This window comes from Amia ocellicauda, chromosome 21 (genome assembly GCF_036373705.1).
Source record: "Amia ocellicauda isolate fAmiCal2 chromosome 21, fAmiCal2.hap1, whole genome shotgun sequence".
Taxonomy (NCBI): domain Eukaryota; kingdom Metazoa; phylum Chordata; class Actinopteri; order Amiiformes; family Amiidae; genus Amia; species Amia ocellicauda.
In genome coordinates this window covers 16,037,782-16,064,472 of record NC_089870.1, presented here as the reverse complement: position 1 = coordinate 16,064,472, position 26,691 = coordinate 16,037,782, and the positions used below count along the sequence as shown (strand labels likewise).

Sequence of the window (26,691 nt, the reverse complement as noted above, 5' to 3'; positions counted from 1 at the left end):
GGTTGCCAACTCTGACTGGATAGTTCAAGACCCAGAGGGGTGGAAGGAGGTGGGTGGGGACAAAAGTGTTGTTTCCAAGCAGGAGGTCATAACAGAACAAAAAGAGCAGGGATGAACCAAGGAAGATGGATGACAGTTTATTCACCTAAATGACCTCCCCCCCCCCCCATTGATTGATCCTTACTTTTTTCTGCATCCTCTTCCCACATCTCCATTTCCAAACCCCTAGCAGTGTATAGCCTTCTTAGAAATAAAATTAAGAGTCTTAAAAAGATCTATAACAATTCTGTAGCAGAACATCTACCAGTTTACCTTCTGGCAAGTTATAACAACAGTGTTAATAACAAATAATTTGATTTCTTACACAGTTTAATTGCATCTGTATCTGTTCTAATTTTAATTTTATTTAGGTATATGTCAGTGGACTATTATCTTTACAGCAGTCGGTTTTACATGTACATCTTTGAATGGGAGCTTGAATAAACATTTCCCTACAAATGACAAATCCTGATTGAGCAAAGTCGGAAGGGAAACTTTAAAAAATATACAGTGAAAAAAATAATTCTGTAGCAACAATATATTTCACCTGAAGGTCTACAAACTACAGGAGATCAACTGTTTTGTTGTTATTTTGTAAAGGAGCCTAATATCCATCATAATCAACAGCATTTGGGATTTCAGTTATTTATTTATTATGATTTATAACCTTCAAATCTAATTTCCACAATTATCTTTTATCATAGGGCACATGGAAGATATATTTAAGATAGCCTTTCTGATCTGGGGATGGTGACTCTACCGATCTGTTTTTAATCTCTTGCCAAAGTGTCCAGAGATCAGATACAAGGGCCCACGTTGCAGTGAGAAGCGGAGGATGGTGGTTGTGGTGGTGGGGGTGGGTTAGTGAATGTCGAAGTACCAGCGATGATTGCCGGTCCCAGCCCTGCACCATTCACTCCTGATGCCCGTCACTCATTACGAACTGGCCTCATTACAAACACATTCAAGTGCCAAACAAACACTCCCCCTTTCTTAAGCCCATTGTGGTCTCTTCTGAAAAGCTTTGTGTACCGGCTCTCGGGGGACAGGAGTTTCCTTCACAGAAGATAAAGGAAGGGTAGTTTCAAAATAAATGTGGATTTAGACGAAGAGATGTCAATTTGAAAGTTAACATTCACAGGTGACTGACTTGCCAAGACTACCCTTATAAACTTGATATTTAAATGAGTAATGGAGTAGGTGAGCATTACATAACCTCTCCACAATGCGCTCCATGTGAAAAAGGTCTGATTCAGACTGCGCTATCTCCGACTCTGAAGGATAGATATAGCTATGCCAATTGTAATATCTGGGTCTCTGCTTTCTAACGAGCCATGAACCAGCAACATGCGATTTAAAATAAATGAATAAAATGGATTATAAATGCAGCCCACGAAAAAAATAGAGATAATAGCAGGTAGGTTAGACCCCGTGTGTTTCAAGTGTACTCTTCACCGTTGTGTTGTTCGCTGAGTGTTTGGTATCCCGTGAAAGCTGAGACTCTCAGCTCTCTAGTGGAGTTAATCATTCTCTGATGTGATTTTTTTGTAATAATTGTTACATTATTTTTTAATAACCTGTGAAATTGACATGGGTGTGTAGCCAATAAACTCAGCTTTCAAATGATATGCAGATTCGGTGGTTAGCCAATAGCATCTCTGCACAAGAGGAATGCCTAAGCACGCTGTACAGTATCATTGCAGGCCACAGACCACCTAGTGACGCATAAGGCTACGACGCGTATCATTTGGTTATTTGTATTATTTCAGCTACAATATTGTTTGTCCACTTGAGTATGTTTGGACAACACCTAGACACCTATGACAAAAGCCGTACAGTGGGTTCTGTTTGACCTATCAACACACAAATTAAGACAATTAAGAGGTTAACTATGACTATGACTGTATGACAATTTACCCATTATTTTTAACCATGTATTTACCATGGTAAACTATACTATACCACATGTCTACCATGCTACACCAAACTACGCCTTACTATATTTTTACCACTGTGCACCACACTACAATTTATTCCTGTAGGGGACAAAAGTGTCACAGCCTCATATTTGGCCCATGACCCTGCATGACATTCTTATTCCCTTATGACACTTTTAAGCTGCCTTCTGCCACACTTTGGCTTTACCATATTGGGCTTGTGTTTGCTTATTTACAGGGGTTATGATGTAAAAACAGCTTAATTACTCTTGGGGCTATTTAAAATTGAATTTATTTTTGCTAAGCCCTCCTTATGTCATATTGCAGTCAGTACCATTTTTTCCTTTACACGTTAAATGCTTGCTCTTTAAACAACAACATTGTAAATAGTTATCAAAACCAATCTGAATAACAGTAATTAAACTCCCATAAAAAGAAACAGTTTCATTATAAGACATCATGTTTGGGTGTTTGGTGTGAGTGTCATAGTGTTGGTTTTATGGAGCTGCAGAAAGAGCACAGCGCAAGGGGAAACAAACAGATGCTACTGGACCACTTACTCCACTTTTATCAGAACCAGACCTGCGTGCCCACACCCAACAAAGATGTTTCTCCACTTTTGGCTCTTGAATTGTGTATCAGCAGAAAACTAAACCTACACCAAATCTGGAGCGCAGCCAGGCTGGCATGGGTGGTCTGTTTATATGTACCTGATTTCAGTCCGGGGATGACTATAAAAACTGATATGCAAACCATAATTCATTCTTCATTCATTCCCCAGAGTTTTATATTGCCAAAGTAATGCTGGAACAATGCGGTTTAAGTCTGGATCTCCAAAGTGCTGTTGGGATGTTTAGTTACAAAGCATTCTTTTATGTAGGGAATTACAGCACAGAAAACAAACCCGATCGTGTTCAGCTTTTATTTTTGTGTTTGGCTCCAACAAAATAAGCAGCTACTACATATTTCAAAAAGTACATTACATGTGATTCTTTTGGATTTTCACATTTGGAGCCAATTGTATGTTTAACATGAACTGTATGTTGCACAGTGGTAATTAGATCTTCAGATATATTATCCCCAGCAGCTGAATACAATCATTGTACAACTTACCAAAATTGTATTTAGTATATTTTGCAATAATACAATACTATTATTATTATTATTGGTAGCATATTTTATTAAAGGGTTCCATTTAATTGAATACACTATTTAAAATGTTACATATCATTTTCTTATCCACTTTAATCCACTTCTGTCATTTTTATCAACTCTTGGCTAAGGCTTCCCTGCTGTATCACTGACTTCAATTCAGAAGCCCCGTGACTGAAAGCAAAGTTGAGGTAACCACTTCTAATGCAACCTGAAAGCGTTTGTGTGCTGTCAGATCACAGCCTTCCTGCAGATGCTTGAACTTAAACCCCTGGATGCCTAGTATCCCATATATGGGGAAGGGTAGAGGTGTACGTCTCCCTGATTATGTGAGCGAGGAATTTCAGCAACAATCTTTTGGCTTCTGTGCCCTGACAGAAGGATTATTCTCCCTTTTAATGCATTATTGTGTGATTGTCTCTCTCACACCACTGCCTGTAATATCCAAAAAGGTGGCTCGATATTTATATATATTTGGAATTACTCCTGGCAATGATTTACTATATATTAAAAATAATAGATGCACTCATTTTGATTGTACATCCTATATAAGTTACTTTCTTCTACTCTACTATTTCTATTGGAAAGCGGCCCATTGTAGTGAGATGGTTTGTACTAGGCTACAACTGACTAAATATAAAGTCTATTCGAATTCGAAAACAGCATGAATCACTGGTCATTTCCAGGAACGCATACCAAGGCCTCAGTAGAGAATTGCTCAATGTAAGTGACTAAGACCATAAAAAATTAATCGCACTTTTAACTTTTTCATAGAAGCTGGTGTTCAATAAATGGTCCGGGCTGATGCTCCTGCTGACTCATAAAGAAGCTTACAGGAAAGCTACAGTAGTTCACATCCTGCCTTGTTAAACTGCCCATGGTGTAGTGCACTTGTCTGCAGTCTATGTCATGAGGCAGCAAATATGGTATCAACCAGGATTCAGCTATAATAAATCATCCACTTTTCATATAATCACAGATTCACTATTCTACCTGCATAAGAACATGAACTATAGTAACATATTGATCAGCGATCTACAAAATAGATTTCATGTTATAATAATAATAATAATAATAATAATAATAATATGCAGCTCTCTATAACTCTTCAGATGACTCTCAGCCATACTTCAAAACGACGCCGGGGGCACAAGTATTGCTGCTCAAATTCCTACACGTTATATGGTTACCATGTGTATTAGCAGAGAAAAAATAATCAGGTCAGGCATTTATGAAACAGCACCGACATAAACCAGATGTCTTCACGAATGCTAATCATACTTTCCCTGCTCAAAACCATTCATTAGAGCGAAAATGCGTTTTGGATTGAATGCACGCATATGACGTTACTGGACTTCTGTTTAGCGCCGTCCAAAGCGCACTTCATTGTGGAGGACTGTGGTCAAAAAGGCAAGAGATGTATATATACAAAAAGTGCACATAGTCTTCGATGAACTGTTAAAAAAAAACACATCTGCGCTCCTGCTAGCATTAACAAAGCGATGATTTGTTATCTACTTCGTGTTACACTTTCTTGGCACAAGTTGTCCCAGCTGAGGCGAGCTGTACCAGGGCATGCAGCTCCCACTCTCCCGCAGCGCAGCGCAGCGCAGGACAGGCGGATAAACTTGCACAAAATAGTAAGTCTTTTCAAGAATTGCTGGATCTAAGAATCGACCCCCATGTGATGAACCTTTTGCATTTTTAAGAAGCATAATTGAATCTCCCCCCACATGAAATACAGGTAGTACACTGCAGGTAAATGTGTGAACCAGTTGCGCAAAGGTGTGCCAGGTTGCAGCCTTGGCTTCTCTCCCCCAGGTGTAGCCTGTATTCAATATCATTAGACGCAAAGTTTGTTCTTGGACCATTAGGGGTTAAATAATACATTTTGCTTAAGTAGATGTTACACACACACACACACACACACACACACACAACTAGAGTTTCTTCTTAGATAGTCTTCACTACAGAGAGAGGGAGAGACCGGGTTTGGCTTCAGGGGGCTGAGCGTCTTAGCATTCAGGAATCAAAAAGTGGGAGTTTCCAAAAAATAAAACCCATGCAAACCCTCACAAATTTCCCGGTGACTTCAGATCCAAGGAGGTGGTCAGATGTGCAGGAGCAGGATTTAAACTGCCAGGCAACTTTCACTCGGAGCGGTTTCAGTATCGGGGTCGCATCTCACTGCCTGCGCTTTTCACTTTGGGGGGAGAATGAACAGAAACATGAGATTGAAAAGCCGGATCAAGCCAAACATCAACCAGTGATTCTGCACCATATCTAATCATAATCTGTATGGTTTTCTGAATTAAAATTACATTGATACAGTCGTGCTTGGGGAGAAACTTGCACAATTTTGCCAGCTGTGTGCACCGTTTACCTGTGCATTATGAAACGGAGAAACCAAGCAATTCTGCACTCTCGCTTGCTCTTTAATTGATGTTGACGATTAAACAAACAAACAAACAAACAAACAAACAAACAACATCCGGCCGAGAGGCTCTGAATGCGGGTGACTTCAGTTAAAAAGTGAATCTTCTTAATTCTAATTGAAAACAGCTGCACATCCAGACTCATATTGGATAATTGCTTCTGTGGCTTTGTTTGGTTTCGACTTTTGTTGGAAAATGGACCGACTGGGGATTGTAATCCACCTGGCATTGACGATTGTCCTCCTGGCACGCATAGGTGGCACGCAGAGGGATTTCACAGGTGGACAGGACCGGGGGCGAGGGCGGGCCAGGAGTCAGGCTCCCAGTGCCACTTTAGTCCGAGAGGGTCAGTCCCCCAGGCCACCAAGTACCAGCTTATATCGGACACAGCACAATAACACGCAGCCAGGACAGGGGGCTCAGCTGTCTCCAAGCCAGGGTAGAGGGGCACTACCGAGGCAAGACCAGAAACACGCCGCCGTCCTGGGGAGCGCTGCACAGTCTCAGAGGGATGCTTTTGGAGATGGAGACGCTACCGTGTCCCGGGACAGCACGCCAGCCTCCCCCAGACCGCAGCACCGGTCCCGTCTGAACACCAGGCAGAGCCCCGCCGCAGATGGAGACGCCAGGCACAGGGCTGCAGGTCCCAGGCGTCCAGTTGGGTAAGAAGATATAAAGTTTATTCTGATCCAGTTTATGCATGCATGCACATCTCTCTCTCTCTCTCTCTCTCTCTCTCTCTCTCTCTCTCTCTCTCTCTCTCTCCCGCTCCTTTATTATACCCTTCTGATGAGCTTTTGCATGTGTAAGTGTAAAAAGAGCTTTATAACTTCCACGTGTTTTGGGAGACCCAACTATTGCTAACAGTTCACCAATTATGGCTTGCTTATTTATATACCAGAGGTCCAGTCCTTGATCCAAAGGGTTTTTCTACTTTACTGCCATCTGATCTCTTAAGTACTTATTTATGTTTTTTTTTTTTACTTATTTAATTGGTTAAAATCAACATTTATTCCTGCCTGTCTTTGGCCACCACCGGCATACTAGATGTTCTCTGTGCTTTCAAATTGAACCATGTTGAAATATGGTAGATATCGAGTTAGCACAAATAAGGCACTTAAGAGAGGCGCCTTTGCTCAGCACTTCATTGAAAGCAAGCAGGTCAGTCAGGAGGCTAGGGTATGGGGTAAAATCTCACAAATGCTGTCCTGCCACGTCCTGCCACGTCCTGTCAGCAAAACGGACACATTGAAAGTTCAGGTTCACTAACCACACTTTTGTATTTTAAATTCCAAAAAGAATGAGATGTAAATTTTGGAAAAGCAATGCACAATCCACAGGCATTTCATTTAATTATGCTGTGCCTTATGTTTTGCAGATGTATGAATTAGAAGTTTACTCAGGGATGGTGCTGGATGACATTCACATAAAGGCTGTTGTTTGACTATTTCCACTCGTGTGTTGATTGCATTTCTGCAGGGACCCTGGCAAAGGCTTTGAGAAATGGATGCACTTTCTCACAAAATATGTCTGAACCATGTTTAAGTCAATCATTCCACCCTTTCTTGTGTTTCTTTCCCGTTTCACCATGCTAGTTCTTAAGATATATGTCATGCTTCCATTTATCTACATTGAATACATTTTCCACTCTCAGGATTACACATCAGACCCAATTCATGTTCTTTTATGATGCCGTCTCAACAACTGTGCCTGATATATAACACCTTGCTAGTGTATGCACAATCGTCTGCACGGTGCAGGTAGACCTGATAGTATGTAGCTGAGTCAGCCGGCACTGAGGGACAAGAACAGGCGCATATTTGTCAAGATGGATTAGAACTGATAACAATTTCATCCCAGCTCTTCTCTGTCCATGCATATGCCCTCAGCTTCTCTCTTAAGTCTTTAAATTTTTAATTGCAGCAGTCCATGTGTTTCATAAACTGCTTTTAAACCCTTATGAAGTATTTCAAATACAAATAAAAAGCCCAGGTATCCTTGTCTGATTTAAGTGCTTTCATGTACTTTCTCAGGAGATATATTCCCTGTGTATGATGGGTGTACAGTTATTGTACCAAGCTCTGGCACCGATTCGTTGGCCTCCCTTATTGATCAGAACCACCTGCTCTTTATAGGCTTTGGCCTGATGCTAAAACCTCAAGTTGCTTCCAACAGACCTGTGATTCTCCCCTCCCCAATCTTTATCTGAACTTAGTAAATTAGCCCGTATGAAGTCAGGCAGCTTGGTTAAAATGTGAACATGACCTGGAAAGAAATGGTTGGAACAGGAATTTAAGGCATAACATGAAAACAATGAACTTTTTAAGAGCCTAGCATGACAGGACTTTTGAGCTCATATTACATCATGTAGTTAAGATGATTAAAAAAAGATAATTGTGGGGAAATACCCCATGCTGGCACAGCTTGCAGCAGAGACCCCTGTAGACAACTTATCGATATTTTGCTGGATAATTTATGAATGAACATAAAATGTAATTAATGAATGAATCTGTTTAGACCAGTGATACTCATCCATGTCCTTGGAGATTTTGTTAGTAACCTTAAACCCTCAAGACTTTTAAATTATTGTAACTTAAGTAAATAAATGATTAAATTAAGCAATTATAATTCAAAGAAACCCATTAGTCATTAACAAGGAATTGAAAGTAATACTCATAAGGGTAGAGCCAAGCTGAGTAGTCAAGGTAAAAATCAGTCAATATCTATTGAGTATGTGGCTATTTTATATTAAGTGAATCTTCCTTAAGATAACAGTTTTTCTGTTTGATCATTCAACCCACTATGTTGTCTCCACATTTGAATGAACCAAAAGGTCTGTTTTGATCCCCTTGGTGAACCGGATAGGCTTTTCTCAGGCCTGGCTACTGACAGCAACTCCATTCAAACTCTGGATAACTGATAACTGATAACTGTTTTTCACTCCAAATACAGACTGAACACTTTTCTGCTGCACAGTGTAGGAATTCCTAGAAGTGATGTTGAAACTGTTTCATTGTGAAATGTAGACCTTACTTTAATTTCATGTAGACCTTTAGTTTAATGAATTCTGGGAAAAACAGTAAAGGCCTAAATTCCAATCTTAATTGCCTGCTTCGCAACCTTTTAATATAGAGTAACAACTTTTCACCATGTAAACATTTACATTGAAGAAACCTATTATGTGATAAGTCATAGTCTACATTTAGTAACTCACTGACTAATTTATTGTAAATAAAACATCTGTTTGAGTGTGAATGTATTTGAATACACTTTCATTTTTTAGTATAGTAAAGGCCTGATTTCTCCAGTATGCTGCTCTAGTCAGAGAGTTCATTGTATACCTGACTCATCCCGGTCTGATTGTTTTAGGCCTCAAGGGGAAAGAACCTGCCTTATACCTGTACACTCCTGCACAGGAGTAATGAAGGTTAATTTCAACATCATCTTTTGACTAAAATAATCCATCTGGAGCACAAAAGTGTTTTTACCATCCCCACAATATCTTAAAGGGTATAATGAATCATCTGCAGGAAATTACTAGAAGTTTAAACAATAAATTTACTTCAGATGTGCTGAATCATAATAATAATGACTTAAGTAATACTTTCAGAAGCAAACATCAACTGATTTGAGTTTAATTTAACAAATTGTGGACTTCTTGTATTTGAGAGAAGCTGTGAAAACATGATGATTACTCTTGCCTCTTGCACTGATGCAAAAATGTGTAAAACATTTTGCTTAATGGGATAGTCATACATTTACTTTTTTCCTAAAACCTGTGAATCATTCTTATCAAGCAATTGTGATATCATTGAACGCATTAATTATTGGCACTGCCAGTGGCATCATGTTCGCCAAAAAGCAGGCTAACTGTTTGATCACTGAGGGCTGCCGTCTGTGTAGGTCTGGTTTTGTGACTCTCTGCGGAAAACTTGCTTTGATCACAGGATGTTTTTGTTTTGAACCCTCAGCAAAATGTTTATCAGGCCATGCAACACATTAAGCTAATTGATTATAAAGTATATACAGCTGAGTGGTATGAGGTTCAGTTGACAAAGGCAGCAATAGCTAAACATAAGACAATTTTTTTTTTGTTTAAAAAAACAACATGTTGTTCATGACAAATGTTTATTTCATCCTTGCACATTAGTAAGAATGAGTGAGGAAATTATGTTTGTCAGTAAAAAAAAGCATGCAATTTTGTAAAACTCGTGCTGTTGTCCTATTGTGTCGTGTTTAATGTATGCTAATTGCTGGCCAGGTTGTTCTTTATGGAGGAAAAAGGGGCTTTGGTGTTTTGGGGGTTCTGCATGTTAACCAAAGTTATACTAAACCCAACTGTATACATTTGATATCCCAATCAAAACACTGCAGAAATCCACTGTTCCACACATTTTATATTTAACTGTTTAACTCTTTGGCTGTTTTCCTAGTAACAAGAGAATATATAGTATTTTTTTCTACTCTCAAAAGAAAAATCTCATCCTGGATATGGTGATGAATTCAGACCTGATGGAACCAGATAGAAATTGGGTACATTTTCTAAAAGTAGTACCCTATCCCAGAAGTTGTGGTTTTCTAAATAACCAGACAGCACAGTGAGAGAAGTTACAGTAATGGATTTGGTCTTATGTGGTCTTTTGGTGGAGCTACCACATAGATTATGACGCCTTATTTGTCTTAAATTATGACTCCTTAGGGAAATTGTATACACGTTCTACAGTCTTAGTTTCTTCCAGTCCTGTTCAATATATAATATTCTTTCATTAGTTTTTGCTGATGCACTGCAGTTTATTAAAATGCTTTCTAACTGTATTCCTTGGTATGGAAAGCTGGATCATCTTGTTTTCTTGTTCTTACCCCTTTTGGGGAGAATGCATGCAGTTCTGTAGAAGAAACTGACAGTGAATAACACTGACACCGTTCTTGTTTACTTTTATCATCGAACAGGAAGATGTGACCAAAACAAATAAGGAATATTTTAAAATATCTAAAAAAATGTTTAGACTCCTGTTGTGCAAAAACACATATTAGTTTACCTTTATCATCTAAGGCAGATCAAATCATCCTATGAAGTAATACTGCTATTTGGAGTTGGCAGAAAAATGTAACCATCTGCTTGAAATTTAACCATAATATAAAAACTCTTACTGAAAGCTAACAATCGCATACATTAATCTAAAATTTATTGTAACCTTTAGCAGCTAGTGAAACCACAAAGGAAACAATGTTTTGACTTTTGTATACATTAAGAAGAAAAATAAGCCATAGCTAAAATAACCACTTTATTCAGAAATTAATTGCTGTGGAGGATGTTTTCATAGACTTCATCTGGAGTTCAAAAGGTGTCTTTCAACAAGGAACACTCTGGAGGATTTCCATTTCTTTGCAGGGAGTTTAGCAATGAGACTGAGAGGTGAACAGGAGGGGCAGGAATACATTCAGACACTTCTCCCCCGAGGGTGAGGGCCCAGTCTGCTTTGGAGTTGTGTTTTAAAGTCACACCGGCGATGTGTGAATATCAACTCACATCCGAAGAGAGCCCGACCAGTACAGGTTTTGTGGGTTTGATACTGATACCGATTATTGGGGAACAAAATGTCACGATTACTGATATATCTGCCGATATGTACTTTTTTGTTAGCATGCAAAACAGAAGTATTCTAGCATGAAACCCTCAAATTTGGCTCTGAGAGAGAACTTGTGAGAAATATGCACCGGAGGCAGTATTTTCACATTCGAATAATAAACTTTATATTAACATTAATATTCATCATAAATAACGCCAAATCTAACATTGCAAAAATAAATTAAGTAAGAATAAGGGAGAATTAAAGGAAAATAGAAAAATATGCATGTTCTATAAATTAGAACAAAGAACAAGGTATATGAACAATTTCTTACACATATATACAAATGTGCTTGTTCTATAAATTAGAACAAATAGTAAGATCGTATTAAGTGCTATCTAGTGTTAAGCCACAGACGAGAATAAACACTAACCAAAACCACGGCTACTCAAATGTAGCACAGCTTTCAAAAACACTTTCTATTGGTTGTGAGGGTTTTAGTAAAACACGTTTTTATTGGGTTTGCGCTATGGTGTTCAATGGGTGTGTGTTTGTTTCCCCACGGTGTCAAAGATCCTCCATTTAAACACGACAGTCAATTCCGCCTATTTAACATTGCAACTTCCGTCTTTCCCGAAACGGTGCATTATGGGAGTAACACCGAGTTCCGGTGGCGCTTTTTCTCCTATCTATATAATGGAAAACCTACCTCATTTCATATTCAAAGCTTTCTTTTTAAAAACCAATTTCATTTTTTTACATGATGCACTTGGCTTGTATTACAGACACCCCTTCTTAACACATATGAGTTATTATTTCAACCAGCAGTGTTTTCGCCTGGCCTGACAAGAGCGCTTTATGGCCGACGTGCTGTCGCTGGTAGCCGGCGCATGAATATTCATGAGCACGTCCTAAGGCCTGGCTTGGTCGCGATGACGTGTGGCAGATCAGCGGCAACACACCTTAAGAGAGCATGTCGGTTATTATTTTTTATTATTATTGTCATTTATAAAAATAAATCAGTAATACTAATGTATCGGAAGTGTTCGGTATTTTATGTATTATATTTGATGTAAAATGTACAGAATATCATCTAGTGGAAACGCAAAAGAGATTATTTGTATTGGTTGAGTTGCCACAATTAAATACCTTCGTTATATTCGAATTACGACAATATTACTACTTACAATGATAAATATTCTCATAACAAACCTCGTTTCCTAGATCGATGAATATTCATGAGCCCGCTACTAGCGACAGCACGTCGGCCATAAAGCGCTCTTTTTAGGCCAGGCGAAAACACTGCTGGTTGAAATAATAACTCGTATGTGCTAAGAAGGGATGTCTGTAATACAAGCCAGGTGCATCATTTTAAAAAATACATTTTTTTATAAAAAGAAAGCTTTGAATATGAAATAATTTCCCATTACATAGATACGGACAGAAGACCCACCGGAACTCTGTTACTCCCATGATGCACCGCTTCGGGTAAGACGGAAGTTCCGGTGTTCAGTAGGCGGCGTTGACTGTTGTTAAATAGAGGAGATTTGACGGTGTTCAGTAATGTGTTTGGCACAGCTGTATTGCAAGCGGAAGACGAACGTACTACAACTATGTTAAAACACAATGGTAACTAATGATAACCACTGTACAACCAAATAAACATGTATTTATGTTTTGTATGAAGTCTGACCAATATTTAGCCAATAGTTTGAGTGTATGGGTTCATTATCCGAGGATTATTTGCCGGCCGATAATATCTGCTGTCGGGCCCTAGGCTGCGTCCAATACCGCATACTATCGTACTAAATAGTATGTTAAAACAGTACGCCACCATAGTACGTCCTATTTACTACGCTAGTATGCGATTTTGGACGCAGCTACAGTCTCCAGTCATTCTCTACTTTGAATGTGTCCTAATTTTCTTTATGTGTGAGTCGGTGTAATTGTGAAGTGTTGAATCCTAATACACTTTGCTGAAACTCCAGCCTTTAGTTATATACTGTGAAGGCACAGACCACGGGTATACCACACGTCATGATATCCATGTGATGTAGGTCGGCTTAAGTTAATGAGAAATCTTATTGTATCTCTGGCTCATGCAATGTTTTTAATATCAACAAAGACCTGTCTGAGTATTTTGTCTATACAGTGACTTTTTATGTATCCCGCTGAAGTGGCCAATAAAATATGTAAGCATGGTAGTGGTGCACAAAAGTGTTTCAAATCTGGTTTCGGGCTTGGATATTACTGTCTGAAACTTGTCATACTTCATCTGGATTCAGATTTATGCCTGACAGGGGGTGCTTTACTGCCCTCGCATTCTTCCCCTTCAAGGTTCAGACCAACCCTCCATTCTTTCAGTGTTGAACACTGCTATCTCTGCAACAAAATGGGACACGTGGCAGGTGGCATTACAGACTTGCTGATAGAGTTACTCTCAATTGCACGTAATTAAATCTAAGAAAGCTATTTATATTCCTCCAAGGTATCTTTACACCTATCATGTTCAAATCTCCCAGCAGTAAATGTTTAATTGGGATGTAGCAAAGTTGACTTTACTGGATCAAGTTTGGCCTGCAAATTGCTCCCTCTGTATTTTAATGTTACTTCTGAAACTTGTATATGGGTTTATCTATCCTTGACCATCTTCCCTTTTCCCCCAACTTTCTAGGCCTAATGTTTGCGGAGGACATTGCTGTTCAGGATGGGCTGTAGCACCAGGGACAAATCGATGTATAAAGCGTAAGTACATAAAGCTCTGCATTAAAACTGTACTTCCCATGTTGTGTGAAAATACATAAAGGGATCCATGTTTGTATTCTCTTTCTTTCGGCCTGTGAGTTGGGTGTTTTGATTGGAGACTGTCAAAACTAGGTGCCGCCATTGACGTCTGTGAGAACAAAGATTCAGGGAAGGAGAATTGTCCTGGTTAACCTGGATGTGACATAACTTTTATTTGACAACAAGCAATGAGATGGACCATTAACAATGAATTCCCCATGAGGGAAATGTGTTTTGCTGTTGGAGTACTGTAGCAATAGCAAAGTAACAACCATTTAATACAGCACAGGGCAGGTTAACACTAACCATATTTAACGGCCATGAAAATAAATTAAAATGTTCACACCCCTGGAATATTCCCAGAACGGCCAGGGCATGTAGGTCTTCAGCGATATGGTAACAAGCTTTCCTGCGGTGCTGGCAGTCTTGATTGGATTCCTTGCCTACACTACCTCCCCCTCCAGTGTTACAACATTTACACTAACTTTAAATGCTTAAGCTTCTGGATTCTGAGGAATACAGCTGCTAACGGTAATGAGCCAAGAGAGGGGAGAAAAGTCTACAAATGAGAAAATAAAGAGCAGTTTGAGACCTCACAGAACTGTGAAAATCACAAATCAAGCTGCTGTAATACTGGTAAAATAATAGAAATCTTAAAATTGAGAGGGGAAGTGAAGAAAAACTACTTTTGACATTGCATAGTAGTGTTCCAGAGGGCTATCTGATTCATTCATTCATGAATTCTATCATGTATTATAAGTAAAGAGCTAAATAATATACAATCCAATTGTATAAGTCGTTTAAGTAGTATAAGTTTAAGTTTTATGAGAAACCATGGGTTACCAATTTCATTACTATTTCATACCTAGAATTGTATCTGTCTCAGACAGTAGTGCTAATCCCAGACATCTGATAAAAGAAGATGTGTTTTTCATTTCTCACAGCAATGTGAAAATGCTGTTGAAACAAGTAAAGTAAACAACACTGAGATGGAAAATACTTCTCTCCAGCTAACTACAGCAATGAAGGTTTAATGATTTCTCAAAGCAGCTTCTTGTACTTCTTAATAAAAGTAAAATAATTAATTAATTAGATGGGTAATCTCTGTGAGAGTTAAAAACATACACACACACACTAGCAATAAAGCTCAGAAACCAAGTTCTTTATTTAGCTGGATTAATTAACTATTGTGGTAAGATGATGATGGGTCAAGTCCCAGAAGGGCTTGTACATCAAGGCACATACCCACGATGATGTTTCTTTTTAGGTTTATACCAAATAAATTGTTTGTAAAATGGTGGAGATTTGTACAATGACATGTCCCAGGATGCAACAGGGTGCTGAACGTGTGCAGCACACTGTCAGGGTAATGTTAAGAACCTTGCCTGATTGGTTTGGGTGGATATAGTAGGCATTTTCTGGCCTTAGTTTTGGGAGCAAATAGTTGCCATAAGAAAAGGTATACAGCCTTCTCTTAATCATTGCCTGATATCCCCTGTTTGTACCAAGTTTTATGTGACCCTGACTATGGACTTTATTTAACATTTAATAACAATAAACAGTTATTGTCCTGTTTATTAAAGCACTTCCAGTGTTTAAGTTTTATCTCCCCGATAACAGTTTGGAGGATTCTAGAAATATAATAGGTCTCTTCTGTCTTTATTTTTCAGAATTTAGAAACATGAATTTGATGTTCCAAAAACTATGAATTGACTGTCCAAGAATTATTTAAAATAAATAACTACTCCTTGATTTTGTAATTGCGTTTGAGCGTGTGTATGAGAAATGAATGAACACGGTCACGGTTAATGAAAATCCAGAGGCTAGTATTATAGGTGGTCCATGTTTTCACAGCCATAATAAACAGAGAAAGTGCAGGTTCCTTATATTACCAGTCACGACTGTTGTTTTATGATCAAGTTTCTTAAATCCATATAGGCTGCCGTTAAGTAACAGACTGTGGTCCGGATTAAATCAAAACTTTGACCCACCCGCTAATAGCAAACTACTATGCTGTACTTCATAGTGGTTACTTTTCTATTTAAGAAGAAAGTTGTATCTTAATAAAAATGATGCTGCAACTGACTTTAGATCTGTAGTTTTCGATTAGCGGGTGGGTCAAATTATTGATTTAATCCCAGCCTGTATCTCAATATCTTTGCAAAGCTGTTACTTTTCCCCCGGTTTGGTTCTACAGCTTTGGTTTACAGTAGATTCCCCCCTATCCATTGGTTTAAAATAAAGCACATGTAGGCAAACATTGAACTGATGGACGAGAAGTTCTCCCTTAACTGTGCACTGTAATATTATTTGTTTAAATCCTCTGTGGATTGAATTGTATTTGCAGTGGTCATGTTTCTTTTGTGACTCTAGTGGTGCAGGACTGTAGATCTTGGTTGAAATAATGGGAACAGGAATAATAATAATGAGAGCAATTACAGAGAGTTTGTTTGAATTCTCCATAAAATAAGTATGAAATTAGGATTGTGTCTCCCAGTGCGCGGCGGGGTCTTTGATCTCAGCCACAACCTGGTGCTGTGCCCTAATTTGGTTCGTTGACTGATCTGTAGGAGGAGCCTTGCTTTCAGATGTGACATGAGACAATTTATAGAAAAATAGAAGGGGAAGGCTGCTCTGTATCACCACCCAACCCGTGCACAATTAGAATGCGCCTTTTCTTAATTGCTTTTCTTTCCGATTGCTTTTACAACATGTGTACTGGTCCATTTCACCTTCATGTCGCAGCTTGATCCTGCCTGTTGTGGGCTGTGTTGATACTCAGAAACTACCTTGGATTCCCACACACGAACACACACACGCACACACACACACACACACAAGTGTTTGTACTCCAGTTTGTACCTGCGATAAAGCCCTGAATTACTGTAAGTATGGTTCAGATTTCTATGTGAATTACTGGGTTTCACATCACCTTGTTGCTTCATGCCCTGCAGGCACCAAAAGACAGCCTGGAGTTTGTGAAATCTTGTGACAATGGCATACCTTAAAAAAACTGTGTAACACAGAAGTCACAAGCAAATATTTTGAACGGCAAAGGAAATCAAACCTTCTCTTCAACCCTATACTTTCCACACAGCGCACCATCTGGTAGGCAAAGCTTTCTGCACCATCTGGTCGCTCTTAACTGTTTGGCCAGCATCCCGGTGAGCCCATCCAATCCACAGAGCAGCTCCCACAGTGACCCAGACAAACTGCAAGACACGTGGGATGGCCTGCTCTGGTGGACCTCTTTTACAAGACCTCCACAGCTATGGGCATTGTGTGTTACTTAAAACATTAAAAAGTTGTTCTATGCAAGAGTTTAAGATGGCAAGAGACTGGTTACAAAGCATGCTTGGAAAAACATGAACGAAGCCTCAGCTGAGCTAATTAAAAATGAAATGGAAAAACATCCACTTCAAGGGGAAACTGCTTCTGAACGCTGTAATAAAAATGGTTTGCCACTCGAGTTAAAATAATCTTTCCTTCAGCAGAGAGAATTTAAGGCTTCAAATTCAGATTTTACTCTACTCTCTTGAAAATCAGACAAGGTACAGTTAAAACCAGAAGTTGAGCAAATATTGTGAAATGGTTTCAATGCAGTTTAAAGATAGGGGCTGTTTTGATGTATTTCCAGAAACCTTGAGATGTTATTAAAAAGATGAATGTTTAAAAAAGAAATTGGCTGCTAAAACAAGACAACTTATAGGCAGAGATGAAAAGCCCATATACAGGGGGTAGACATCTTAGCTGCCAGGTTGTCACTGTCAGTTTTAAAGAGAGATGTGCTTAATCTGCTTGCCTTTTAAGAAGTTGCAGTTTGGCCAGTCACTGGAAAGACAAGGCAGATGTGTATCTTGGTCCACACAGCTTCTCCTGGCATAGATGCTTTCCCTGCAGTGCTAAGTATTTGTGGCTTTCATATTATTTATTTCTTGATATTCATCATGGATTTAAAACAAACATAACAAGCATTCCCAGTGGGAAATTCAGAATGAAGAACAAAGGGACATTGAGACATTTAAAAGCAGAAATTGCCATTCCTAATTTGGAAAAAAAAGAAAACTCTAAAATGGCATTCACCACAATGCATATGATTTTGAAAATGCATTATCTATATGGCATTGACAATAAACAAAGCAGTGCAATGCTTTCTCTAGCTGTTTATTTTGTATATGCACACACATTTAAGAAGCCAGAGTTGTTTTGGCCAAACAGCTGATTGGAATTGTTACAATAACTGTTTCTAGCAAACTATTTTTGCCAGTGTCACTTCAATATGAACATGGGTGTCATTAAGTTCATATCTGTCTAAACCAGCGTTTATCTTCTATAAGCAATGGGCCCTGTTAACACTAAAGGTTATTTCAATCATTCTTAGAGAGGTCGAGGTTTATTTGAAACCTGGTCCTCCCTGCTTCAAGAAGGAATGTAAGAGTTCTCATGATACCAGCTTAATTAGACTGGTGTTTCAGTTTATAAGACTTGTACACCCTGAATATGAGGGCTACAGTGTAGTTCAGGGATATGCAAAATAGTGTTTAATCGTGTCACTGATGATGACTTCTTTTGCCATACATGCAATAATAAAACTGATAAACATCTGAAATATGTTGAACATACTGTAATAAACTGCACACTAACACATATATTGAGGTGTAAATTGTCATATTTGCTTCATGTGACATCAAAGTTCCCTTCTGGACTGAAATCAGGAAACACTTGAATTAACAACAGTAGAAACATTTTCCAAATGTATGGCACTATAGCAACTGCAGTCTTGTTGTTTTTTAATTTTTATTTGAAACAGTCCTTCAACAATTGATGGGATCAGTTTAAATACATTAAGTAATGGTGCTATTAGAGGCTGAAGCTTGGTGGTGGCAGTGATTAATATGTATAATCTCTTTGTTATGCCTGAAACCAAACAAACAATGTGACGAGAGATGCATCTTCTGAAATTGGTAACCACTGGAAATAAATAATTGACTTTGTAAACCTTGGTGTACCATTTTATACTGTAATTTAGTTTTAACTTTTGTATTTCCTGGACGCCAAAGCAAGATTGCTTCATCATTGGTAGCCAGGTTTAAACATTTTATTTCTTTAGTTTATTGGTTTATTTATGTATACACAATGGATGCAGTACAGGCCATGTTTTTGAGCACATGTGTTTTTTGCATGAGTCTCAGCTCATGAGGTCAGCTGCAGTGGTTTCACATCTGTTCTTAAGAACCTCCGATTCACACCAAGAGCAGGAGCCACGCAAGTAAAAATAGAATCAATTACATACTGTCCTCAGTGTTGTAATACTTTTATAGCCAGAGAGTGGGGGTGAAATTACTAAGAAGACAGACCTACAGTCTGGTCCATGTCATATGTTACAGCTTTGAAAAGTAGGGTTACTACTATTCTTTTAAGATATATCAATTTATATATATATATATATATATATATATATATATATATATATATATATATATATATATATATATATATATATGATTTAAATTAATACAGTTTTGGCTCTTATTTCCTCTTGCTGCGAGGTTGATTTATATATATATTTATATAACTGATTCATAAGAGCTGGTGCCCGATCCTTACATTTAAATGCTCTTTTCCACTATGTACATTATTCCTAATTAGTGGTAAAAGTGGTAAAGTGTGAAGATGGCCCAAAAAAACAAGATGAAGATCTATCTGGGGGGGGTTTAGTCATTGTTGCTGTTATGTATCCAAAGGGGGGGTGCAACAGAGCCACAGATGCGCTGCACTTCAAAACCAAACAGGTTTAGACCAGTCTGGAATGACGGGGAGTGATAATACAGCGCACCTTGATTAATAATCGCACAGTGCTGGATATCTGGGGTTTCTAAGATTACACAAATTCCACAGCACTGTATAATAAATCACCATGGGCACTTGTTTTAAGTCTTAAATACTCAAAAGCATTTTTTGCAGCCAAATGAGAAAAGAGAAAAAAAAAAAAGTCGACTTACATTTCTGTTTCTTATTTTCATGATTTTAGGGGGCAAAGGGAGGAAATTGACTTCTTTTGATATAAAAATACATTGTATTGAAAGACCCCACATCTCATGCCTAGTTACAATATGAAGTGTCGGACATATTTCAGGCTACTAGATTCTTCCCCTCCCCTTCTTTCAAAGTTATTTGAATTTTAGCCTAATGTTGTGAAGACCTTTAGTGGTTTCTGCTGAAACTATGAAAATAACATTCCTCTCTATATCAGATGGGATGATTTATTTTAGCTGTTACATTTATTTAAAAATGTGTGTATATATGGACAGGTTTGCTTTTCCATTACAAAAAGAAAGCAGTATACATAGAAATTGCAGGCCAATTAAATACCACATTCTTCTTACAATATACATTTCCTGTAATAACGAGAACACAAGTACCATGTAAACCAGTAGTCCAAAATGATGAATCTGTTTGAATAATCCTGGCACTAAATATTCACTGTTCAATTGTAATGCAATTCAAGTCATACACATGTCATTCAATAAAGAGTGTCTTGCAAGAAACAAATAGCCTGTTCTGAAGGGAAGTTTGTGTCCACATTTCATCTGGAAGGAAAGATTATGGATGTATGTCCGTATTTAAAGACCACTAGAAACCTATGACTTTGCGATGAGTCCCAATAAACTGGAAAAATGTGTAGGGATCAAGAGTCTCCATCAACCCTTATTCTATGGATATGTAGTATATATTTCAATTTAAAGTTAAAGTGAAATATGACTTTGTTTTTCGGGGCCAGGTGGAATCTAGTCCCATCAAAATACTGCGATTGTGGTCATCATTGTGGTTTGCCTTAACTGGTCTATAAAATCGACCCCATATTATTATGGGGCATGCTTTTGTATAGAGATTAAGATTAAAACTCATATATTATTAGCAAAGCTATGTAAACAGTGTTTGCATTTAGTCAAGGCTTGCTGGAATAGTTAAAACTCATAATGTTATTCAATTATGTGCAATATATCGCTCAAGATAGCTAAATGTGGACAATCATCATGCAAACTTCCCAGTCTGATGAAGTTAATGTGTAAAAAAAAAAAAAAAATCATTTTTTGAAGATTGCAGATTAAAAAATACATCTTGATGAAAATCATATTTTAGTCTTCAGAAAGAGGTGATTGACAGACTGAAATGCAGTAGAAAGGAGTTTCTTTTTGATTGCATTCCAGCTTTCTTTGGCCTGCTGAGCTGCTTAGGGCCCCATCCAACCTTAAAATAACTTTTTCATGCATAAAGTCTGCTTCTCTATCCAAAACGAAAATCTCACCCTCTTACAGAATTCTTATTTAATTTGATCATATCCACACCGCTATTAGAGCAAGATTAAAACCTTCCCGTTTGGGAGTTTGGAGACACCATTAGTAATCTTGTATGTTTAGTTTTATGTGCCAGTTGTGCGGCCAAATCCAGTGTTACAGTTACTTCATTTGGGTCACGTCATGCTGAACATATGCAGAAGTGGTTGGGTTTGAAATCTGTTAAACGGTGAAAGACAAATAAAATGCCACAGGATAGGTGATGCTAAAGTGATACTTCCCCTTCTGGACACTGCTTTCATTGTTTTTAGCAGGACATGAGTTGGATACTCAAGCTCTGAATGCAGTTTTTTTTTTCTTACTTTCTCAATGAGGCTTTTTATAGCTATAAAGCTCTCTTCACTGTATGGTTCAGTTGCACTATTGTCCTTCCTCAAGTTCTTCCCTCAGCCAAGCCATTATCCTCTTGTACAACACCAAGGTGGTGTTATGGATATGGATATAAGGAATAGTTTGCTTTGTCTTGCAGATTTCTTTAAAACAGTGCTCAGTGAGAACTCGCAGACAGCTTTGTTTTACACAAAGGTAATATCACCTAAAAACAGTATACACCTGTATCCATTAAATTTCTACACTGGCTTTTTTGGATGCTTTTCACATTTTTGGTTGTGGTTGTGACCAATCTATTCCCTGTGCAGAGAGTTAGTGCTGGAACTATATATAACGAATTCGTTAAAAAAAACTATTTGTGTTTATAAATGTAATGTTTTTCAAGGAAAACATTTGCTGCAGAAATGCAAGAGAAAACGTTTCCATGTGGAGAGTGGTACTTCTGGGTATATTTTGCATTCTCTGGGGTATGTGGTTGAGTGGGAAATGAAATAATTTCTGCTCAGACCTCTAGCCATTGCTGTGACAGGAAAGGGTGCTTTACGGGCCCTCGGTGAAAGACTGTGAGGTTAAGCGGTTAGCAGTTCAGGGATATAACTCAGCCTGACAGTCTGGGGAGCTTTATAGGCCATCAGACAGACCCTGTAATCAATACAAACCATAGCGAGAAGCTGTTGTTACTGAGGTTAATGTGCTGAATTTGTCTCACAAACCTTCATTTCTGTTTTTGTTCAGACAGCTGTTATCTGACTTTACCTTAAATGCCATTCAGTCCTTTTTAAGCCAATCAGATTGGACACTCTGATTGCACCTGGTGGTTGTTCACCTTAGATACATAAGAAAAGCTCTGTTGTATTCTGGATGGAGAAGAGAGTTGGTGATCAAAAAGCATCTCTGTCAGTCAGTCTCACTGTCCAGTCTGGTCCTGTCTCCTAGGATAGAGAAACGTTGAGGACCCCTAGAGGCAAGAGAAATGTATAACACATTGAAAAGCTGGGGTGGGGGGGTGTGTTGGGGGGGTGTTACATATTTTAATATTTTGTTGGAAATACTGTAGTGTTGTAACTATTTCCTTAGTATTGGGTAAAAACCTGATGACATTTGGATTAGGATTGTTATATTCCCCACCAGTACATAAAATCAGTACTGATTAATTTATTTAATTAATGAATCAATATTATTTTTGCCGTATGACTGCCATATAGCTGCGTTCATGCATCTACCATTACATTTCACAGCTTTGGGGTGAATGTTTGTTTCATATTGTTCTGTGAAGTGTGTAGCACAGGGTACATAATGATATAAATGTAATACACATTTTGATAACTTTTGCCACTTCTTAATTTGCATGAGATAGGCAGACTATAATGTGAAGATCAGTCAGCAGTAAGCCACTGTTAGGAGATCACAAGAATGGGGTGGTTACTTCGGTCGATACTCAACCAGCAAATCACACTTCCATACTGAGAGAATGCACCACCGCCATAGGCAGAGTGCTGCGTAACACATGGCATGTCGTATATCATTTTCCCTCTAAATGTCTTCCGCAGACATATGGTAGTTGTTTTGATATTATTTTCTGGTTTGAAACCACGTTTGTTTTTGAACTTTTTTTTTGCTAAATAGACTGCATTACACACAGAGAACACATGCTTCTCACAAAATGTTTCAGCACATTGCTTATTAAAAGCTTAGAGAAGAGTTGGAAAGCACAGGGAATGCTTGATAAACTGTAGCCAAATGTTAAGGTACACAATGTCATGGGTCAATAGGAGGTAGACGAAATTTTCTCCCCACGCTTGAGGAAAACGAAGAAACTAAAACAAGTACTGTACAAGAATTAAAAAAAAAAAAGATTAGGATTAAACCCCATATTCTCCATACCTGGACTAATGTAGCTGTATTGTTGTGTACTAGTCCTACTGCTGTTCGAGTGTGTTTAATTTAAATTGTAGTAGATCTGGTGATTGAAGTCTTGACCCCCCACCCACTCCACCCCTTTCACCTACAGAAAGAATCATAAAGATAAAAGTATTTTGTTTGGAAGGCAAACCCGCTTGAAATTGAAGGTTACTTTGTCAGATCCTTGTTTCCTGCTCTCACCCACTTCTATTTTCTATTTACTTTATATGTCAACGAACTTTGTGTACAGAAATTTTATATTGAGGTATTCCTGGAATCTGATAAATCAAGTGCTGTATATAAATACTTCATTAAGATGTACAATATTTATGGTTAGGGTGGGTAACTAAAGCAGGAACGATTTTATTTATACATTTTCCATTGAAAAAAGCTCCATAAAAACCCAAGTCTGATGCAGAACTTAAATGCTTGGGTTAGCTGGCACATATTTGAATGCATACTCCCTAAAGACACACAGGCTGCTAAAATATTGAAGCACTTGACCTAATAATCTCTGTTGACAAGACAGCGTCTTATTTTTCTTACTTAAGAAAAATGTTCCAAATCAGAAAAGCTGACCTACATATATTTAAATGTATGTATTTATTTAAGGAAATGTCTGGTAGCTTAAAAACAGAGAGCGCCATGTGTCTTACTGAGAAAGATCCTGAACAGATTTTATGTGGATTTAAAACTATATCAAGGAATATTGTGCTGTTTTGTTTGTTTTAAGCTATTGCCATGCCAAGCATTTTCTAATACAGTAATGATGTTTGTTGTAATCAATTTCTTATTTTTCACTATTGTACTGTAATAAAGAGACAGATTTTATGTCTGACTTTAATACAATAAAAATAGACTGAATTGTCCAAGTGCCTAAGATGATAAAATAAATGATGAGAGTCGAATGCCGTATCAGTGACCTTTTAAAGGAAATTCAGGAATTTTAATCCGTGCTCGAGCAATGTCAAGTATTCAGCTCAGGATGGCCAGAGTTGAATGAGCGGATTGTAAATGTTTGATGGCTTGAATTACTGTACAGTGAGGGGGAGGGATCATTAGCAGCAGCCCAGAGATAACTGTGACTGCAAGAATAACTGTACTCTAGAAAGAGAGCACGTGAACTACCCAGACTAAATCAGAGGGCAAACCACAGAGCCTGAAGTTAGCCTTCACACTTTCATTTAATCTTACAAGTGATCTGTAATCACAGAGGTCACGTATGGTGCATCTGATCACCAAGTCGTTCTGATTGTGTCTCTCTTTTCCAGCTTGTTTGTGCACAGTGCACTGTTCAAGAAAGGAGATCTGTGCTGTCTATGCAATATTGCTTATTGAGAGACTCTCCCAGCATGCTAGCAGGGTCATTAAATGCAAGCTAAGCATTAAGTAAGAATTGAAAATGGAATTGCAGTTTTTCTTTCACACAACTCCTCTGCTACTGCATGTCATGTAGGCATGTGCTTCACAGAGAGCTGCTTGCATTGTCCTCATTCTTTGGGCCCCCCTGACTATGAGAGCAACTTTGTTTGTTGAAGTGCTTTCAAAAGATAAAGTTCTTTTTTTGCCATGGTACTAAAAATTTGATAATAAGATCATAAATAAATGTCAAGGCTTCCCCATAAAGGTATATGTATGCTTAATGAACAAGGTCCCCAGGACCAGGGAGTAGGAGCCCCATAACATCAAAGATCCAACTCCGTATTTTTCATCGTGTCCTGCTGGTGTGTGTGGCTCTTTCATAAGGTCAATGGCATCATGAACCCTACCAAGTACCAGGACTTTTTAGCCAGAAAACATGGTTGCCTCTTGAAACGTGAGCTGAGCTATTTACAATCTGATCTGACAACTGACTACAATGTATTCATATATAATATACTTCTAGGAATCCGTTATATAGTCTTTTTAAATCCATAAGTGATACTTTGAATGTAAAATGCTGAATTTTAAGATTGTGTTAACTAAGTTTTACAGTCATGGAAAGTATTGTGCAACCCAGCTGTCACTAATGTATTCAAGGCTGTTATGCTGAAATGAAAGCCCCCCCCCCCCCACTACCCAATAAATATCCATCTTATCACAGAGAAGGCATCCTCAAATAAATCAGATACAAATCTGGGGAATTATTGCAAAACTTAATCTGAAACCATTTTACAATTTAGAAAAAAATAAAATAAAATCATGCAGTGTTAGAAGTTCTTTATAATGTGACAAGGTGCAAATTCTCCATCTTCACATCAGGCAAGAAATAAGACTTTCATAAATAAGACCAAGTCATGGGCAAAGTTAGCAATGATTATGATTTGTTGTTTTCTTAAAATGCTGTTTTTTAAAAATATGATTATTCCCTACAGCAGTAATTAAATCTTATATTTGTCAAATCTGTGGAATGTGAGGCAATTAATTTTAATGATGTGCAAGACAAACACGCATGGCATGGCAGGAATTACAGTGGCTGAAACTACAAAAAAAAAAAAAAAGCAGTGACACTGCTGCCACTAACACTGACAATCTCCCACCAAAACAAGAAAGGTCTGACGTATAGACCATAAAATATTGTATCTTTGCTTTTTCTGGATATTTTGTTGCCATATGTGTCATATTGAGGAAACATATCATAGAATTAATAGCCAACGTGATGCTGCATAAGTTCATTACGGTGTATGGGCACTCCTCAAAGCTTGTGCACGGCTCTTTTCAATGGGAATGTGCTGCCTCTATATCACAGCGCTGCACAGGTCTTGAAAGTATTGTACTGCTTCTAGAGATAACATATTTGTGTCTGAACTCTAAAGTCTAAAATGAAACGTGCATACACCGTGCTTTTACGCCTTTGCTTTTCTATTAGTTATTGGCAGTAAATAAAAAAAGTATTGTTAAATACATAATTATTAGTGTTATTGATTTATTGTATGCTCAAGTGGGAAGCAGTACAGAGAATATGTGCAGGGTAAGGATTAAATGTATACGCTGTATTCAGGTGCATTTTCAAGTAATTCAAAAGACAATAAAGTGTTGTGTTGTGTAGTGTATTGTTGTGGCCTGTAACACAGTAATGTGTCATGCACTTCGATTCTCGACCTCTGCTTAAGACTCCATAGTCTTTGGCACATCTTTACTTTCCATAGTATTTATTTTGCTTCGGCTACAAGGGGATTACGTATGAGTTGTTTGTGTGTGTGAG

General features: G+C 38.1%; 1 protein-coding gene across 2 annotated transcripts in view; it reads left to right on the top strand.

Annotated features, from left to right (window-relative positions):
* Positions 1–5,216: 5,216 nt before the first annotated feature.
* The window catches only part of LOC136717074 (latent-transforming growth factor beta-binding protein 2), a 102,124-nt gene continuing 80,649 nt past the window's right edge, over positions 5,217–26,691 (top strand). For both annotated transcript variants that reach the window (XM_066694542.1, XM_066694541.1), the window contains exons 1-2: positions 5,217–6,225; positions 13,808–13,878. In XM_066694542.1, coding sequence (XP_066550639.1) covers positions 5,759–6,225; positions 13,808–13,878 — 538 coding nt within the window. In that variant the 5' untranslated portion in view covers positions 5,217–5,758. The remainder of the gene's footprint in view (positions 6,226–13,807; positions 13,879–26,691) is intronic.